The sequence below is a fragment of the Schistocerca nitens genome, unplaced genomic scaffold, assembly GCF_023898315.1.
Source record: "Schistocerca nitens isolate TAMUIC-IGC-003100 unplaced genomic scaffold, iqSchNite1.1 HiC_scaffold_376, whole genome shotgun sequence".
Lineage (NCBI taxonomy): Eukaryota > Metazoa > Arthropoda > Insecta > Orthoptera > Acrididae > Schistocerca > Schistocerca nitens.
The window spans coordinates 1,053,281-1,072,930 of NW_026045910.1; the positions used below are offsets into that span (position 1 = coordinate 1,053,281).

The 19,650-nt window shown below is 38.9% G+C and overlaps 1 protein-coding gene across 1 annotated transcript in view; it reads left to right on the forward strand.

Moving 5' to 3' along the window:
• Positions 1 to 19,650, forward strand: part of LOC126229606 (huntingtin-like) — a 549,560-nt gene that overhangs the window by 152,074 nt on the left and 377,836 nt on the right. Inside the window, exons 13-15 of the mRNA XM_049942347.1 lie at positions 258 to 418; positions 10,485 to 10,764; positions 16,933 to 17,060. Coding sequence (XP_049798304.1) covers positions 258 to 418; positions 10,485 to 10,764; positions 16,933 to 17,060 — 569 coding nt within the window. The remainder of the gene's footprint in view (positions 1 to 257; positions 419 to 10,484; positions 10,765 to 16,932; positions 17,061 to 19,650) is intronic.

The window sequence follows — 19,650 nt, forward strand, 5'->3', positions numbered from 1 at the left end:
GATCTTTTCTTGTACAACACAAACATCATTATTATGGATCTAGGTTTTTGTAGATCCTGGCAGCTTATGTCCTATTCTAAAACTTCTGTCATTGTCATTCAGTGTCACCTGCAGGCATAGTGAATAATTTAAAACAAAATGACTGTTCCATTGATTTTATTATCCATTGTACAGGTACTTGAAGACTGAGTTTCTTTGCATCCCAAAACTAATAATTATCATTATCTCCAGTGACTGATACATGCTCTTTGTTACAGGTTAAACTAATTGAGGTGGTTAGTGAATTACCATATAATACAATCCATTATCTTACACAGACTATGGAGTTCCAGGAAAATGTTTTGTATCACATAGTGCTTATTCTTCTCGGCGATGAGGATGCTCGCGTGAGGCGAGCTTCATCTGATGGCATAGTGAGGTAAGCATTTGTGACAAACTACTTACACCTTCATAATACATGCTACTTCCATCAAGTTTATTTTTGTCCAGGTGTGTGTGACAGTTTAGTAAAATATTCTCTGAATATTTGTGCCAACTTCTGTCTCTCTGTTTGTGTTGTGATACATATGCAACCAAAAGTTGTTAATATCTGGGACTGTGTGTTTAGAAGTAGACAGTGTAGGGACAGTGTAGGTAGTTGACACATGTATTTTTGAGAGTGATTCCTTTTATCACCTTTGCATTCAGATATCTAATTTTATCACCTTTGCATTCAGATATCTAATTTTATTCTAAAAGCTGGACGTAATAATGAATAATAACAGTGAATCAGGAAGTATTAAATTTGTTTCTTTAATTCCAGTCTGATCACAAAAACTGTCATCAGACTATTTATTTTGGTTTGTAGTGTCCATTTTCATAGTTACAGAGCTCTTGCTCCTGTGTTGTAAACTGGGGTAACCAGAGGTCCTGTACTTTACGAAATTGTCACTTATTTCACTTAAGTGTCCCATTGTGGGATGTCTGTTGTCCCATTTTTCATTAACCATCCCATATATTTTGGAACAACATCTTTTTAAGTAACATGTAGCATTATCAAATGGAGCAAAAGTATTTGTACCCAAAGAATAAAGGAAATGCAGTCTCTGATTAGACCAACATGAACCAGACATGAGTTTTGAAGTTTTTTGCTTGGTACTGTGTAATGCTTTCACATGGAGAGCACTTTCTCACTGACTTCTGGAATATAGAAGGTGAAATAACTGATGTAATAACAAATCTTATTAAGTATTTTAAACATAGCTGCGCTACAGCAACGGTTCCACGTAATAAGATTAAAAGCAGCCGACCAGTTGCAAAGGATAAAGTAATCTTTACCTAGGTTTCGATAGATTTAAATCTATCTTCTTCAGAAGATGGCAGTATTACATTAACATGGAGTGATATGTCTTTGTCATTTTTACAAACATCTGCATAGCTCCATTAGTCCAAATAAAATATAGCCCTGAGTACAGGGTTTGTCTTATTAAGGATGTTCTTAATAAATTTCATGTGAGGGATAAGATGTTGCATTGCTAGTTTTCTGCTTGGTAGTGTGACAAGCAAATGACTTTCTTTGGAATCGTCTGTTAACTTAATTGATTATATTTACAATGGATTAAAAATCTTACTTTCTGTCTCAAGAAAAGTAATCTATAACTAAAAATCATTATTTAAAGAGCCTGAATCACTGTTTTGGCTTTATTTTACTCAGAGCCAGTTTAAAATACTTGTATCGCCAGTAAAAACTCTTGAGGCTGCAGATATATCAGCAAATGAAGTAATTGATAAGGAAAGTGAAGTCGAGGACAGAGGAAAACTTTCAAACTGTGAAAATGTGATCTTTGACAAATACATTTCAGAAGATAAATTGCTGAAAGATTTGGCTTTCTTGGTTATTCAAATTATGAGACAATAAATGACTACTTTGATGAATGGGATTACCCATTTCATGTACTGAAACCATTTAACTGGATTAAGCTCAGAGATCCTCTTCTTAGGAAGTTGTTTCAGCAAAGTCTTAAAACCTTAGTAGAGTTTGATGAAAATATTCCGAAATAAATGTGTGAAGATGAACTTTTTGATGGAATGCACCATGTTAAAAATGTTGTGAAGTGTAAAACCATGAATTAAGAACTGTTATGTCTGTTGACCAAAAACAGTGTATCATTTTCAACTTTTGTGCATCTCAAGATATTTGCTGCAAAAATTTGTGGCTCAGTACTGTGTTTGTGCAAGTTCTATCTGACCCTAATACTGCTGCAGAAAGTGTGTTCTCTATGGACTGATAAAAAGAGTAGGTTTAGTGTGAAAATTGTTAAGGAGATAATTATAACTAAGACTCATTTTCAGGATACTTCCTGTGTTCATTTTTATAAACTTGTATTTGAAAATAACAAACTTCTGAATGACATAAATTATTCAGCAAAATACGAATGAAAATGAGAAACAGGTAGCCTATATGAAAATATAATAAGTACTTGTAATAATCATTGTTTACCGTAGTTAAGGACCTCATTTATTAAAGTGATATATTGCACATGCATTTGACAACAATAAAATAACAAAATATTTACTCTGTTTGTAAGGCAAGGTAAAGTGCGATACATATAAACCTGAACTACTTTAATGGGTCATAACATTTGAACCAATAACGGGACACATTTGCAATTTTGGGAGATGATGATACACAAGTGCAAGACGACGTACATACATACGTACATACATACTTACAAAGTCCTTACAGAAAATGTTGCAAGAGCCCTCCACCAGCATCGATTCACAACTGTACTCGTTTCACCATATTCTGCAACGTTCTGTGAGATGTATTGTCACCAGTGTTGCTTATTTAATGTTTAATGGAATCACAGAGTTCTGCAGTTGTCCATGGTTTATTCTTGTACACTTGTCTTTTAAGATAAGCCCAGAATTAAAAATCTGGGGGAGGGGGCTGGGGTTAGGTCAGGTGATCCTGGGGAGCAACAATTTTTTTAAGAATGTTCAATCAACAAAGAAACTGGTTCTACATCTACATTTATACTCCGCAAGCCACCCAACGGTGTGGTTACTAGTTGCATGGAAGTGCAAGCTGTGTGACATGTTGCTTTACCTTGTTGGAAGATGCCCATATAAATTGTAGTGGCTGTGATCATATCGAAGAAAATGGGGACAACAATATTGGAAGCTTACACCATGCACCACACTCCAGCCTTTTCCTCACACAATGGTTTTCTGTGGATCTAGGGATGGTTTACACTAGCCCAGTTTTATACGTTGATGTGACCCGACAGATGTATCCATGCCTTATCTGTAAACCAAGTTGATCGAGAGAATGTCTGGACGTTGAATAAGAAACCCCTGAAACCATCGACAGTAAGGCATTCTTTTTTCGTGATCTGTTTCTTACAGTGCTTGCATTATATTCACTCTGTATGGCCGCAGTACCGATTTCTTTGCAGCTCTCTGACATGTGGCATATGAAATGCCTGCCTCCCGGCTCACTCGACACAACTCATTCTCAAAGAGTCTTTGAACATTATCGGTAACCTCTGAACCCAATGATCATCTGTGTTTACCACTGCCACTGTATAGTACATCACTTGTCTCCAATAAAATTGTTGCTTTTGTTGGAACATTGCCAACATTGAGTTCTTTCCGGAATGCGCATTGTTTTGTAACCAATGAGTCTGTCATCCAGTATTTTTGCACAACAAAAACCTGCTCTCGAAGTTTGTTCTGTCTGTTTCTGGTGGCTAAAGACTGTGAACAACTCACTAATTTGCTCGTTATTCTCATGCGACCCAAACTACACACTCACAGACTTCACAAACTGCGACTGATGAGGCTACGAACAAACTGACACGAACAGAGTAAGTGTGGCATTATACCAGGCAAAGGACATTGTGTGCAGAAGTGACAAATCAACTTTCCAACAGTGAGTGGTACTTCTGATTCCCCTAGAGCTACTGAGATCATTAAAACAACTTTTCTGCTTCTATGAGCTTACAAAGGGAAATTATGACTCATTGAAGTAATTCAGGTTTATATACATTGCCCCGTTTTGACCCTTTTTTGTGCATATTTTAACAAAAAGTTATGATAGGCTGTGTAGTAATGGAACAAACCAAGTATTTAGTATAGATTGCCCTCTTTTGACCCTTTTTTGTGCAAATTTTAACAAAAAGTTATGATAGACAGTGCAGTAATGGCACAAACCAAGTATTTTTACAAAGATCTACTATACAATTGCAGTATTAATGAAAGTTTCCACAAAATGTTGATTCACTTCAACTTCCGATATGTGTGCAACATTTTGATTTTGGAAATCTTGTCATACTACAGAACTGAAGATGATCACTGAAGACCAAAATTGATCGTCTGATGACAATTTTTGTGATCCTAGACTGAAATTAAAGAAACAAATTGTAATTTTACTGTCATTGTTAGTAAAGTATTTGGCTTGGTGGCTTGGTCACTCATTTTAAGTGCCAGACTACAATATCAAAGCTAGGATCTGATTCCATTGGCCCTAGAACTTTTTCTGTCTCTTTATCACTTTTTGGACAAATCCTCATTCAAATCTTATGGAGTACACATGCACACACAATCATCTGTGTGGCTACATTATCCTGGCTGGCTACATTGTGCAAGCTCTGCACTTTGACACTTAAAGGGTGGGAAGGTCTGGGATGGGTAGCAGACGTGTGTTAGGCAGAGACACTGGGTGCCCAGGATAGGAGGAGAGGTATGTGGAGAGAGCTGTAGGCAGGGCAGGAAGAGCTGTGAACAACATGCAGAGAAGTGGATTAGGAGGAGGGGAGAGAGTAGAGGATAGGTAGACTGTGGAAGGAAGGGTGTGAGTGCAGGACGAGTGAGGTTAGGCTCGAAAGGCAGTGTGGGGCAGGAACTAATGGAGACTGTGCCCAGGAGGATTACAGGATAAAAGGACATGTTGCAAGAACAATTTCCACTGTGAGCCCCACTCTCACTTTTGACTGATAAAATTAGTGTTAAAAGTTATGGTTGGAATAGCAAAGGGTTGTTTCTGTGACATAGCACAAACTTTGGCATGAACACATGTGTAAAGGGTGGTTACGCATAGCTCTGTTCATCATCCTGTGGCCAACTTGGCTATAGAAGTGTTAGATTTTTTTTTCTGTTTTTCCTAGAAGTTGATGAGAGTTCCAAAATACGGCAACATTTGTAAATGAAATGGGAATTTAAGTAACTGATGATGACAAATAGATTGGAGTGAAATTGAATGAAGTTTATATTAATAAATAAATTTGAATTTACTTCCAAATGATGGCCTGTCAATAAAATGAATGAAGGGAAGTGAAGTGAAATGATCATATGGTGTTATTGGCCAGGAGGCCCCGTCTGGTATTGTAACTGCCTGCTGGAACTCTTTCTATTTGATGTGTCACTGAGGATGAAATGTAATCCCTGAATGAAAAAAATCTCCAACCCAGCTGGGAATCGACCCGGGACCTCATTATTTAGAGGCAGCAACATTTACCACTAGACCGTGAGCTGCAGACTTAAAATTAAAAAAAGCTGAAGACAGTTTTTAATTCATCAGCAAGGTTCATATATATAGTATGTGTGAAGCTAACTTACATACCAAGCACTCATCACACTTGAGCCCTCAATTTCAAAGTCTGAGAATCAGAAATTAACGTTCTCTAAATGATTCTATAGTCATTGAAAACTGGCAGTGAAACTATTTAATAATATCTATGTATAATATCTATGTAACTATTTAATAATATATATGTATCTATATTAGCATTACTAATCCATGTGATGTGAAATTAATTTAAACAGTCTTTACTTGACTGCAGCATTGTGTAACACACTGCAAAAGTAATAATTCAACTACCTTCAGTGCCAAACACCCATCGAAAGTTAAAGTTCTCGCAGTCTGTGAACAACTATAAGCTTCAAATGATTAATTAAAATAGAATTCAACACATCGCATAAAATTTAAAGTATTTTACCTTCAGTGCAGCTGATATGCCGCACAAAATCCTTCTGCAGCACTGCCTGTTGCCAGACTCAGCACTGAGATTGTGGCTATGACTGAGGCACAAAAGACATTCCCCCGGCACAGCACTACCCTGTTCATTGCAGTGCAAATTACTCTTGTTGACCTCTATTCAAATTTTACAAATAAAACATTAAAACTATCCCTATATGAAAGTAGCTCCGTTGTTATTGACAAAATTAATTTTGCAGCCTTTTTGCAACATTGGTTTTGCACAAAGAAAATATATTTGTAAATTAACATAAAATTTAAGTGGTCAGTTATTCCAAATTGTCTTTCGATGATCCTTCATCTGTTGTCCTCAGAGAGTACAATGCCTGTATCATACTTTATGGCAAAATACTTTGTTAATGACTGATTTAAATAAATTTAGTATTATTTTTAAAAGCAATGAATACTGTAAAATCTTCAAGTCAGATTGTCAGACAATGGATGTACCTACACTGTGCTGACTTCATAATACATGGTACTGTGGAGAATGGTGCTTTCTGGCTCAATTTAACCGCAGGGTTGTTTGTTGCTTCTAACATTAAAACTATTTAGTGTCGGAAAGCATGTTATAATATAAACAAGTGTGTTTCATTTGGCTCCTCATTTGAGGTCATAGCATCTCAGGTTCTCATACAATTAATTTGTTAAGGAAATTAGCATAAATAGGAGTTATTAATGATGCTGCAACTTGCATTATTTTTGTGTGTAAAAACACTATAAGTAGTGATTGTCATGTCTCATTGACACACTCACTATTGTAGCTTTGGAATTAATACATAATTAGTGGGTCATGTGATGCTTAATGTCCAAGACTTTTACCTAGAGATATTTTATTTCAGTGAGCATTCTTGCCTTGTTACCCGTTCAGTTCTGTGTGTGCGGATCTGACATATCTTGGTGGCAGGGAAATCCACAGTGTCTCTTGTGCCTCATCTTTTAGCTGGTAGCCTTGAGCCATGCTTAAGGTCTGTCCCTTGAGGTGGACTATCACCAGCCTTTCTGACAGGTGCACGTGTTTAAAAAGTTCTCTACAAAGGTAGAGGAGACCCAATGGACACAAACAAGTACAGAGGCATAGCTCTGGAAAATACTCAGTTCAAGATGTTTTAAAAGATAATTACACAAAAAAATCAAAGCCTGTGTGGACAGTCACCTCCCAGAACGACAAATGGGCTTCAGATCTGGAAGATCAACACTTACGGCAGTCGTGCTTCTTCTAAACAACATCGACAAAGCACTACAAAAGAAACAAATGTTCTACACAGTGTTCGTAGACCTACTGGAAAGAGATCTCATAGTCCGAAAACTGGAAAACACAGTGGGAGAAGATAGCATATGGGCAAGAATAATCAAGTCAATCCTCGAATACAACTTAATCACAATATCAGACAACCTCTCTTTTTTGAACCTCATTCTGCAATTGAACGGAGCCTTACAGGATGACCCAATGAGCCCTCTGCTGTACATTCTTGTCACTAAAGAAGTACTGCGAATTGGAGAAAATGAAGAAGATGTATACATATATGCATGCACTGACGACATAGCTGTAGGTTCAACAGGTATACAGAAGCTGCAGAAAATCATTGAAAAAATAGACAAATGGTGCAGTGAACACAAACTACACATAAACATACCAAAGACAGAAATGGTGATTTTCAGAAAAGGAAGCAAAACACCTAAGAATGCGGAAATCAACATCAGAGGACAAAAAATAAAAATCTCATCAGACTTTAAGTACCTAGGGGTGACATTGCAACCAACAGCCAAATGCTTCACAAAACATACAACAGAACGTGCAGCCCAAGCAATAATAGCAATACAGGACATCAAAAACATCCGCCTACTCAGTCTAGAAACGGCCACGAAATTATTCAATGCAAAAATCTTGCCAATTCTGGCCTATGGGATGGAGGTTATATGAACCACCGAACAGAAAAAAATCTAGAAACACTAGAAAAGGTAAAATCAACTTATATAAAAAGAACACTAGGTCTCTCAAAGACAACAAGATCTAGACTAGTGTACCTGCTAGTGAGAGAGACATTCATAATTGAAGACATCAAACTTCAATGTATGATGCCACACACAAGGGCTTCCAGAAATCAACTGAAGATCATGGAGTATCAACAAGAAAAAGCATGGCCGGAGTTCTGTGGCACCGAAGCAATGACGAACCGCTCATGGACAGCACCAAACTTCGAACTGCGAAATGTCATAACTAGATTTTCTATTCACGGCTTTCGTCATCTAATTTGCAACAACAAAACTTATCATGACCCAACCACAACCTGTGTGTGTGAACTGTGTAACGAAGCCTGTGAACGATATCACATAGATCTGTGGAGTAAACGAGTGAAATCTATAAATGAATATGCAAAAAATGTAAAATGTAAATGTAAATGTAAAACATTAAGCAAAGTAACTGTATACGGCTATTTGGCTGCAATTTTATTAAATAAAAAGAAGCACTCCTGTGTGAGTCCTCAGTGTCTGTTATGTTACACTGTCTATGTAGGTAGTTCATAGTTCCGAGAATCTGATAGGGTGGCAGTTGGAGGATCCAGATGGCATAAGTTGTGTTGCAGCCATTGAAATCGAGCCTGTTGTGCTCAGCATGTTCTGCCACTACATGGTCAACTCTGCTCTTGCCAACATTTTGGCAGTGACCTTTCATTTGGATGGGCAGGTAGCTGGTGGTCATTATCATAAAAAATACTGTAAAATACTGTGTGGAAATTACAGCAGATGTGGTATGTAACTGCTTTCATAAGTTGTCCTGCCTTTGATAGATTTGGATAGCCTGTGATGGGATCTGAAAAGGATGAGCTAGTTTTATATATCTATCTAACAGTTCTTGCAACTGGTCTTCTTCTTCCTCCTCCAGGATGTGGCCCAGATGACAAGGAGTTAGGAATAAGTGTGATGTAAGGATGGACTGGGATTTTGCATGGATTGCTTTGATGGCAAAATAACACTTTGATTGGGGTGCTTATGGGTAGTGGTTGAATTTTGGGAAAACAGTGTGGCCTTTCTTTTTTTCCCAGGTCAGTGCTGTATTCAGTGTAGACTGCAACACTTTGGTGTGTCCACTGTATGTTTTGCATAGAGACGATGAGATGTGTGGGGAGTACAAACCATAATTTTTCCTTTGTTGTGTACGAAAATTGTATAAGATGTGGAGTGGATAATTTTAGGATGAAGTAACCTTCCCCAAGCACTCTGCATTGTTTTGTAGAGTACATATGCTTGCAGATGCTGACATATAGCCATTAGGTATTGGTGCTCCTCATTGTCCATTTTGATGCCAAGAGTCATGTAAGCAGTCCTACATGTCATGCACATCCTCTTCAAATCTTGTTGTGAGAAAAAATTTCATTACCAGTGTTTGGCTGCAAGGGGAGGTGACTGAGCTTTCATAGACCTCTCCCAGCCAACAATACTATACAACTTTACTTAGTACCAAATAAGCCATTCTAAATTATGGCATGAAAGTAAAGTGATGAGCATTTCAAACCACAGTTTGGTCAGTTATTTCATATGAGCGTCACCATATACGAGCTCTCCACCATTTTTGTTCACACAAAGGAGGATTTTAGTAACTGCTGCAGTGGTTACCCACTAGGCTGCAGAGGGGAGGATCAGATGTTCATTTTTTTGGGACAGTCTTGGAATTGTGTAGGTTGTTTGATCTCCCACTTTTGCCCGTCCCTTATTTCTGCCTCTTGAGTCAGTTATGGACCAGTACATGTTTCAGTTGGATATGAAAGTGAAGGGGTTGGAGTAATGGGACTCGATGTTAACATCTGATGTGAGTGAGCAGTTTGTTCTATCTTACAGATGTTGCTGCCAGTGAAGACTTTACTTTGGAATGTTCATAGTAATTAGTATCTGGTGTGACATGATCTCATGTTTGTTATCATGTTACAAAAAGGCACTTGTAGGTCTTATGAATAAATTGTGAAGAGGTGTGCGACTTTGAGTATCAGTGTTTTGAAACAATAGTTGTTGCTGACTTACATAAATTTTAAATTAATTTCCAGTTTTGTTATAAAAAGTAAAGTAATTTTTGCATCAAATATTGAGATATTCACACTTTTGGAAGACAACTGATGCTGAGTGGGACTGTTCTGTGTCAGTTATTTATTTCAGCTGCTGTGCCTGTCTGTTGCTATGGATATTATATGTATCGTTTTTTGGCTATTACTGCATGCTATGTCGAAACAACACAAATAACCTAAGACAACAATGCCTACTACCTCATTAATATTAATTTCATTCTTTAGAACAGTGTTGTTGAAACAGTTTTATTTTATATTCTAAGATATTAATTTTTGGTAGAGACACTTTTAGGCCTGGCTTTTTTTGCTTTTTCCTGTAAAAAAATTGAAACATTGTTAATCTACATGTGAGAAATAATGAAAGAAAGTGGAACTGGGAATCAGATGCCACTCAAATGTATTTGTTTCAGCATAATTGACAAGATGTACTTCCCAGTGGATTACCCTCATCAAGATACAGTGACAGCAAAAGGAGCCTATTACAGCAATTGCTATATGAGCCAGTTGCTTGTTACAATGCCAGAAATGTCAAGCCACTCACTGCCATACCGGTCTGTCATTAACAGCATTCCTGCACCGTTCAACCTCTACCCTTGCACAGCTGCATCTGACAGATTGGTCGAATCATCACTTTCGCGGATGATAAGCCTGCTGTGCAAGAGCTTAATCCTTTCTTCAAAATTCCTCTCGGTAAGCATTATATACTTCAACAAATGTTTGGCACTAGCGTATTTTTGTCTACATGACAGAACCCTCTGATTAGTGTATGCATTGTATAAGAAAAAGCGCATAATTTTGGAAGAGCCAGCCAAAGAAAAATGAGAAAAAATCCATTTACTACACAGCAGACAATGGGTAGATATACACTGAGATTTATTCCTCAATTCTGTAACAAATAGTTGAAGACTGTAGAATGTAGGTGTATTCAAGGAGCAGACAGAAACATTTCCAGACTTCTTAATTGAGACATTTAGGACAACAATAAAAGAGAACTAGAGAATGAACTCAGCCTTTCATTATCGTTTTTATGCTCATAACATTCAGGAAAAACACAAGTAGTTCTATTTTTCCCTCTGTGACATCTTCCTTTTTTATGTAGATATTTTTTCTACCATTATTAAATCACAATTTTATTTTCAAGATTATTTATTTTGCAAATAAGAGATATTAAGAATGGCAGTACTCAATTTGAAAAATTAAAGCTTTATTGTGGAAAATCCAAGGTGGAAAAGACTTTACTGTATTTTACTCAAAATTAGTACCAACCTGCATTTGCAGTTAACTTAAAGAACACTGGATTTGAAAAAGCAGTGTAATCTTTTAAAAAAATGCTAATCAGTAAATTATGAATCTTAAGTGTGAAAATGCAGTGTGAAATGTGTTACCTACTAGTTCTGCATACACTTTATCCACCTAGATCTAGTGGTTTTCTTTTATAAACTTGTCTGTTGAATTGAACAGGCACTTAAATCAAATCAGCGTTTGAGGCTTGATGCGTTACAGTGTCAGATTGAGTAGCCAATTTGGAGGACCATGAAGTGAGAGGTGCTGGTTGGAAAACTTTTCAGCAAAGTGACTGCTGTGACTGAAACACAGCAAGGAGAAATGGCTGCACTTGCTGTAAACCCACTCCTGACACAAATACATTTTTTCTTTTCTGCTATCTGTTGCATGTATAATACATACACTATGTATATGATGTAATTGGATAGATAAAAAAACCTACTAACCAAGCGGCAGTGGGAGTACACACGTATAAAAGGTATTATGGTTCGCAAGCTTTCAGAGCCATTGGGTCGTTCTTCTGGCAGAAGGGTTGAAGGGGAAGGAAGAGGGCTGAAAGAAAAAGACTTGTGAGGTTTAGGAAATGGAGAGAGTCACAGGAAAGTCACCCAGAACCCTGGGTCAGTAGTTAGTTACTGGATGAGATAAGAAGGAAAGATTGATTGTTGGATACTGCACTGGAGGAGATTTGAAAACCTGGGAGTTGAAAGATGGAAGACTGGGTAATATGCAAGATAGAGAATACTGTTAAAACATTGTGCACAAGTTAATACGAGCAAAAAGCTAAGTGCATTATATGAAATAGAGATAGCATAGGACTGATGAAAAATAGACAGGTCAGAAAATGAAAGATGTAGAAAACTAAAATGGAGTGAGGAAAGGAATAGTTACTGTGAAGAAATGCTGAGACCAAAGAAATTAACATAAATTAAGGCCAGGTGGGTGGCAAGAGCCAAGGACATGTTGTAGCGCCAGTTCCCATCTGTGGAGTTCTGAGGAACTGGTGCCTGGGGGAAGAAACCAGATGGCACGTGTAGTGAAACAGGCATGGAGGTCACTACTGTCATGTTGTGGAGCATCCTAACAGATAACTTGGCTGATGTAAAAAGGCTGAACATTGTTTGCAGAACAGCTAGTATACGACGTATCATTTCACATGTGGCTCTTTCTTTGATAGTATATGTTTTGCCAGTTACAGGGCTGGTACAGGTGGTGGTGGTGGGAAGGTGCACAGAGAAAGTCTTACAGTAGGGATGGTCACAGGGGTAGGAGCCATAGGGTGGGGAGATGGGTTCAGAAGGAGCATAGTGTTTGAAAAGGGTATTGCAGAGATTGTGATGGTGACATAAAGCTATTCTAGGTGTGGTGGGCAAAATCTAAGGGACCTAATTTATGGGCATGTTTTTAAAAAGTCATAGCCTTATGGAAGTAGCTGCTTAATACATTCAAGACCAGGATAATACTGAGTGACAAGTGGTGTACTCCTAAGTTGTTTTTTGGAGGGATCAGCAGTACCAGGACTGGATGTGATGGCCCGGGAAGTCTGCATTTTAACTAGGCTGGTGGGGTAATTACGTCCAGTGAAGACTGCTGTGAGAATGGCGGTGTATTGCTGTAAAGAGCTTGCATCTGAATAAATCTGTTTGCCTCGAATGCCAAGGCTGTATGGTAGGGAACGTTTGACATGGAGAGGATGGCAACTGTTAAAATGTAGGTAGTGGGTTTAACATGTGTAGCTGACCTTCAGTGAGGATGAGATCAACGTCAAAGAAAGTCACTTGGGATTGAGAATAGGCATGTGTGAAATTTAATTGGGAGAATGTAGTTAGAGATTCCAAGAATTTTAACAGGTCAGCTTCACCACCATGAGTCCATATGACAAAGATGTCATCAATGTATCTAAACCAAACCAGCTGCTCAAGGCCTATGGATACAAGAAAAGCCTGCTCTAAGCAACCCATGTAAAGGTTGGCATAGGAAGAAGCCATTCTGGTTCTCAGGGCTGTAGGCTTTATCTGTTTGTACGTTTGCCCCTCAAAGGTGAAGTAGTTATTGGTAACTCTTTTTATACCACTGCCTCTTCCAAAATGTACCACACATGTGTGACAATATTGTTCTGTTTGTGCGAGTAATAATGCTCAGTACCTTGTGCACAAAAAGTTCAAAATCTTATGATTTAAACCTTTATTTTTGTCTACAGTGTATGATTTCACCTGAACCCACCCAAGTTCTGCTACATTGAAATGGCATTGATATGATGGAAGGCACAACACTCTGTGACCATTTTCTCTGCAATTTTGTCAGTGTTGTACACAAAATAATGTGATTTATTCTGATTCACAATTTTCAGCAGTTCTGCCTTTTACATTTAGGCTCTTTCCTAGCAAATCTACTGTGTCACTCTTACTGTTGCTGCATACACGGGCTTTGTTGATTGACTGGAACGATATGGTGCTCAGGGGATATTGTTGTGGAGTTTTATTCGAAATTTGGAAGCAAAGACCATTGCCATCATTTCCTCGAAGTAGTCCCCAAATTTGTTCAATATAAAGAACAGCAAAGAATTTGGAACAAAGCTGTTGATTGTTCAGTATGTAAAAGAATGAGCCGACTACTTCTTCCAAGTGGAACTTTCATTGTTCCTCATGCAATGCCATCAGTCTATGCAGTCTGTCTGGAGTGACGAGTATTTACCCACATTTTATACAACCAGACAATTTCATGAAGTTTTCACTTAGACACAGGGTGCGGCAATCAAACCTGCATTTTTTAAATGAGTGTAAAATAAACACAGATGCAGATATCAAAATTTTATTCATACAATCTTATTCTACTTTAAAAAGCATTTAAGAAACATCAACACATTTTTTTCATTGTTTGAAAATAGCATCAGCAAGATGTCGTCCTTCTCGATCATGGCATTCTCACAGGCGATTGATTAAGCTGTCTATCACATGATGGAGCATACCCTGAGGAATTCTATCGATTTCCAGCCGGATTCTTGCTTTGAGATTACCAATGCTATGAAGTCTTTCTTCATACACTTTGCTCTTAAGGTAACCACATAAGAAAAAAATCACAAGCTTGGGGGGGGGGGGGGGGGGGCAATTGCTTTAATCTTGGAAATCACCGGGTTACGAAAAACTTCATTGAGAACATTAATGCTCACATGTCCTGTGTGACTTGTTGCTCCATCTTGTTGAAATAATGTTTCTCATTCATGGCATATTGACAAAGCTGAGGTATGAAGAATGTCCTTAACATTATTGAATAGCACTCAGCAGTAACGGTAACGGATTGCCCTCTTTTGTTTTCAAAAAAATGAGGACCTATTATTCACGATGAGGACTTTGCACACCAAACTGTTACCTTGGTTGAGTGCAGGGGTTTTTCAAGGAGTTGGTGAGGGTCCTGATCACTACAATATCTAAAGTTCTGTTTGTTCACACATCCATTGAGGTGAAAATGTGCCTCGTCACTCATCCAGAGGTTATGAAGAAGCTCCTTGTTTTCTTGAATCATTTGTGAAAGACTTTCACAGAAATGCTGCTGGACCGTGAAGTTGTTGTTATTCAAAGCGTTAACCACTTGGATTTTGTATGGGTGGTGATGTAAATCTAATCTCAAAATCCTTTGGACAGTCCTGTCAGAAATTTGAAGTGCAACACTGTCTACACGCTGATCTCCGGGGGCTTTTTCCCACAGCAATTCTTACACATTCCACAGTCTCGGGAGTCTGCGCTGTCTTTGTTCTGCCACCTCTTTCCCTTGTTGTTTCACTTACATTTTCAAAGTTTTGGACCCAAGTTTTTATTGAGTTGACCGAAGGCACCGGCCTATTACGATTAATTTGAAAATACACCAGGAAATGATGGTCAGCTTTCACTGCAAACGACCGTTGGTGCTTAGTCCACTGCTCCATGGCTACTGAAATGCTTTGTGTTTGGGAATGCAGTGGTGACCTTGGTTACTCAACCCCCACCCCCCACTACTTCCAACACTTCCACGCACTAATAATAAATGCAGGCTTGACTGACGCACCCTGTACTTCCCTCAGAAAACAGCATCTCGAGACAATGATAACATCCTGTGTGAGCAGAACTCTTCCAGTAAAGGTTTTCCTTTGAAATTTGATCTTCTTTCGAACCACTAAAAGGCTGGGTTTTCCTCTAAACAACAACTTACTGTTTTGAAGTGAGAGAATATACTTCTATGGGGTGGGATATTCTTTCCACATATGATAGTCATATCCATGTCATCCTCTTGAAAATTATCCAGTTTTTTTTTTAACTAGCATGCACTCCAGTTTTTTCTGGAGACGAAAGAACAGTAGTTGGTTCCTGCAGATATCCAACACACTTCTTCCTTCTTATTTTCTTCGCAGAAGTCATTCTGATTTTCAGAGCTGCAGCTACCCATTCGATGACTTTAAACAAAGGTATAAGATGCTCCGCAGAATAACATTCTACATTATGTACAATCTCATGACATTTGCTCTTTAAGCTATTGCCCCTAGCTACTTACAGAGAAACCATACTTTCACATATGTTTGAAATTAACAGTATGATACTTTACACTGCACTGTGAACACAAATTCAACTGCTAACTCACAATCCATTATAAACGCATTGCAGCCATTGGAACTATTGCACCATGTGTGACCTGCAGTTTAAGGATGGCACTGCGGCAGCAATATTATGGCAGCATTTACAGATTTCAGAACTTGGTTCATCGTTAGGGGTTCCCCTCCACTCAGTGCGCTCCGTATGTGTGAAGTGTCCCAGATGATGTGGCCAGATGACTGTACGTGCACAAAGAACAACTGCGAAATTATTTCATGGCAGTGATTCAATTCATTGTAAGAGCATATCATTCTGTGTTTTCTGCACAAACTACAGGTCAATTACATGACCTCACCACAATCCACACAACTGCCTCATGCTCTGCGCATGATTTTGTTTTTTGTGGAAAGTTCTGTGTTTTCAATAAGTATCTTCAGATTTGTTTAATGGAAATTTGCCATGTCATGTAAGAGGATCCTGAATAGAACCCTTGCTTGCTTGTTAACTTATCATAATCCACTCATCGGATTACCTCTACTTAATGGTCCATTAGTTTCAGTTAACCAATTTTTCAATTTGCGAAGTTTTGTATATGTGTTGTGCAGCCCTGATTTCAGAATATGCTTGATGGTATTTATCAACAAATCCAACTGTTGGGAATGAGGCCAAATTAATTCCTTGGATTTACACTAAGTCACACACAACATTGGTATTGGGTACTGATGTGAGACCACCTGCTTCAGTGGCACATAGGATATTTGATGTTTGTCATTCTTATTTATTGTATGTTAAATTGATACCCTAATATTGTATGGTATATACTGGTAGTAACCACTACTTGATAATATCCTCCAACCTTTGAAAGAGTTATTAATTTTGATTTTTCTTTGGTAATGGAACTAACCCACTAGCACAAATGTGCCACTAGTGTCAAATGTTACATTCAAGTTTTCTTCTTTCTCTCCTACATATGAGAGTATAGGTTACTCTGTTTGCCTTTCTTTTTGTTCAGTATGGATGCTGTGAAGCTTTGAGCCAGCTGTCAGCTCGTTTCCCAACAACGGCTTACCCTCGTGCTTGGAACTGTTGTTTTCTGGGCAAGACAAATTCCAAAAGAGGAAACCTTAAAAGAAGTCAAAGGTAAAAATGTTTCTTTTTATTTTATCCATGTTAAACTGCTGCTGTATTTGATTTGCATATTTTAAGTTAAAAATTACAAAGACGTATTTCTTCAGGGGAGGGGGGGGGGGTTGTCAGTGCTGGTACAGAGATTTCATTGTGGGTTCAGTTAAACACAGCAACATTTCTTAATGATGGATATTCGATAGCTAAGACCTTGGTGATTAATTGGTGCTATGACTTTTAACTCATGATGTCCACTTGCTGTCTCATGGGGTTCAAGATAGATTAAAAAGACGTTGAAACTATAATTACCACATTTGAGTTGCATATAGGCACAGCAAAAAGACTCACAAATAAGCTTTCGGCCAACAAGGCCTGTGTCGGAAATAGAACACACACACACACACACACACACACACACACACACACACACACACACACACACACACACACACACACACACACAGCATATGGGTCTTCCATAGAGATGTGGCACATGTGGCAAGGGGTTGGGAGTGGCAGTGGATGGACAAGGATGTTGTGGAAGTTGGATGGACAACTTTAGGTGGGGTGGCAAGTATCTTGGGGAGGATGCCCTTCTTTTGAAGACTTGATAGGTAATCAAAGCTCTGGCGAAACATGTGGTGGTGGTGGTGGTGGTGGTGGTGGTGGTGGTTAGTGTTTAACGTCCCGTCGACAACGAGGTCATTAGAGACGGAGCACAAGCTCGGGTTAGGGAAGGATTGGGAAGGAAATCGGCCGTGCCCTTTCAAAGGAACCATCCCGGCATTTGCCTGAAACGATTTAGGGAAATCACGGAAAACCTAAATCAGGGCGAAACATGTGTTTCAGTTGCTCAATTCCAAGGTGATATTGGGTAATGAGGGGGGGGGGGGGGCACTCCTTTGTAGCTGACTCTTGGGTTGGTAGAATGATTAGGGCTGTATGAGGATATTACACAGGAGATCTGCTTGCGGACTAGGTTTGGAAGCAATGCCTGCCTGTGAAGGCTCTTCTGAGAGTTTCAGCATACTGGCTGAGGGAATTCTCATCACTGCTGATATGTCATCCACACGGCCTGACCAGGTGGTTCGTGGAAATGTGGGTACTGTTGGTGGTTTGTGGTCTTAATAGATAGATAGGATAGAGCTATCATAGAGGTGGAGGTCAACATTCATGAAGGTGGTTTGTTAGGTTGAGGACCAAGTGAAGGTTGTGGAGGAATCAGGATAGGTTGTCTTGGCCCTGTGTCCAAGTCATAAAATTATTATCATCCTCAGTGAACTAGAACCAGACAAGAGGATTGGGGTTTTGGGAGATTAGGAAAGTTTCCTCTAGATGGCCTATAAAAAAGTTGGCATAGGAGGGTGCCGTGTGGGTGCCCATGCCTGTGCCGAGGATTTGTTTATATATGTTCCCTTCAAAGGAGTAGTAGTTGTGAGTCGAGATATAGTTGGCAAGGTATCTGAGGAATGAGATAGTGGGCTTGGGTTTGGTGTCTGAAGGATGTTGCTAGTGTTTGATAGTGGTAAGGACTTTGGCATGAGGGATGTTGGTGTATAGGGAGGAGGCATCAACAGTGATGACTAGGGATCCAGATGGTAAAGGGGTGTGCGATTAGTAGAGAGTCTATGAAGGAAGTGGTTAGTGTCTTTGAAGTAAGAGGCTACGAAATTGATTGGACAAGAGGGGAATTTCCTTCTGTAGGAGAACAATAACCAGCTACAAAAGGTGCCCAGGACAGCCCTCCTACCTCTTTCTCCCCCTGCTTGATGCAACTTCCACACCACCCTAGTCTACCTGCCAAAATGTAATCTCAACAATGCGTGTCGAGGAGGCAAAATGTCAGATTAATTATGGCATTGAAGTCAAATTTAGCAGCTGTGTTGTCATCTGTTGCTGAGATAGTACATTTGACAGTCTGGTTTCACCCCGTACTTGCCCTTACATGGATTTTTATTATCTGTAGATTGCTGGAGATACCTTCACAAGCTGCTTTAGTCCCTGGGATTGTCATAAATATCCTCAGGTCCATTTCAGTGCTTGAATAGGCATCTCTTGGGAGGGGGGATACCTACAAAATAATCAAATAGGAAGCTTGCCCTTCATTGACTCTTTTGCCTGTAAATTGAAAGCAACTGTTTCGTAAACTAGCTTCACTGTATGACTATGTCTACTACATTTGGTAAATTAAATACCCCTTTTTTCTTGCTTACTCCACCTCCAATCCTCAGCTGGCAGAAATGGCAAAACTTGGAAGCCTTTGATCAACCAACCTAATTGCTTCAGCACCCTTTGAGATCCTAAAATATCTTAGTGAAGTAGCGGCATAACTCCGTTGTTAAATTTGAGGGAGTTTTGTCAACCAGATGTGCTGTTGTTTTGTAAATCATGTAGGTGTATTTGTCTGTTCCATAGTAGCTGTTTCTTTATGGTGCTACTTGGGCAGAATGACACTGTAGAATAGCCACTGTAACAACAGGATGCATTTACAGTCACATGCTGAGGAAAAGGCTTCTTCTTGTAGGTAGAAGGTAGGAACGTGAGGGATAGGAGAACTCGTATACTTATTCTGTTTAATTCTTAAACCATCTTTCTTGGCTTTTTT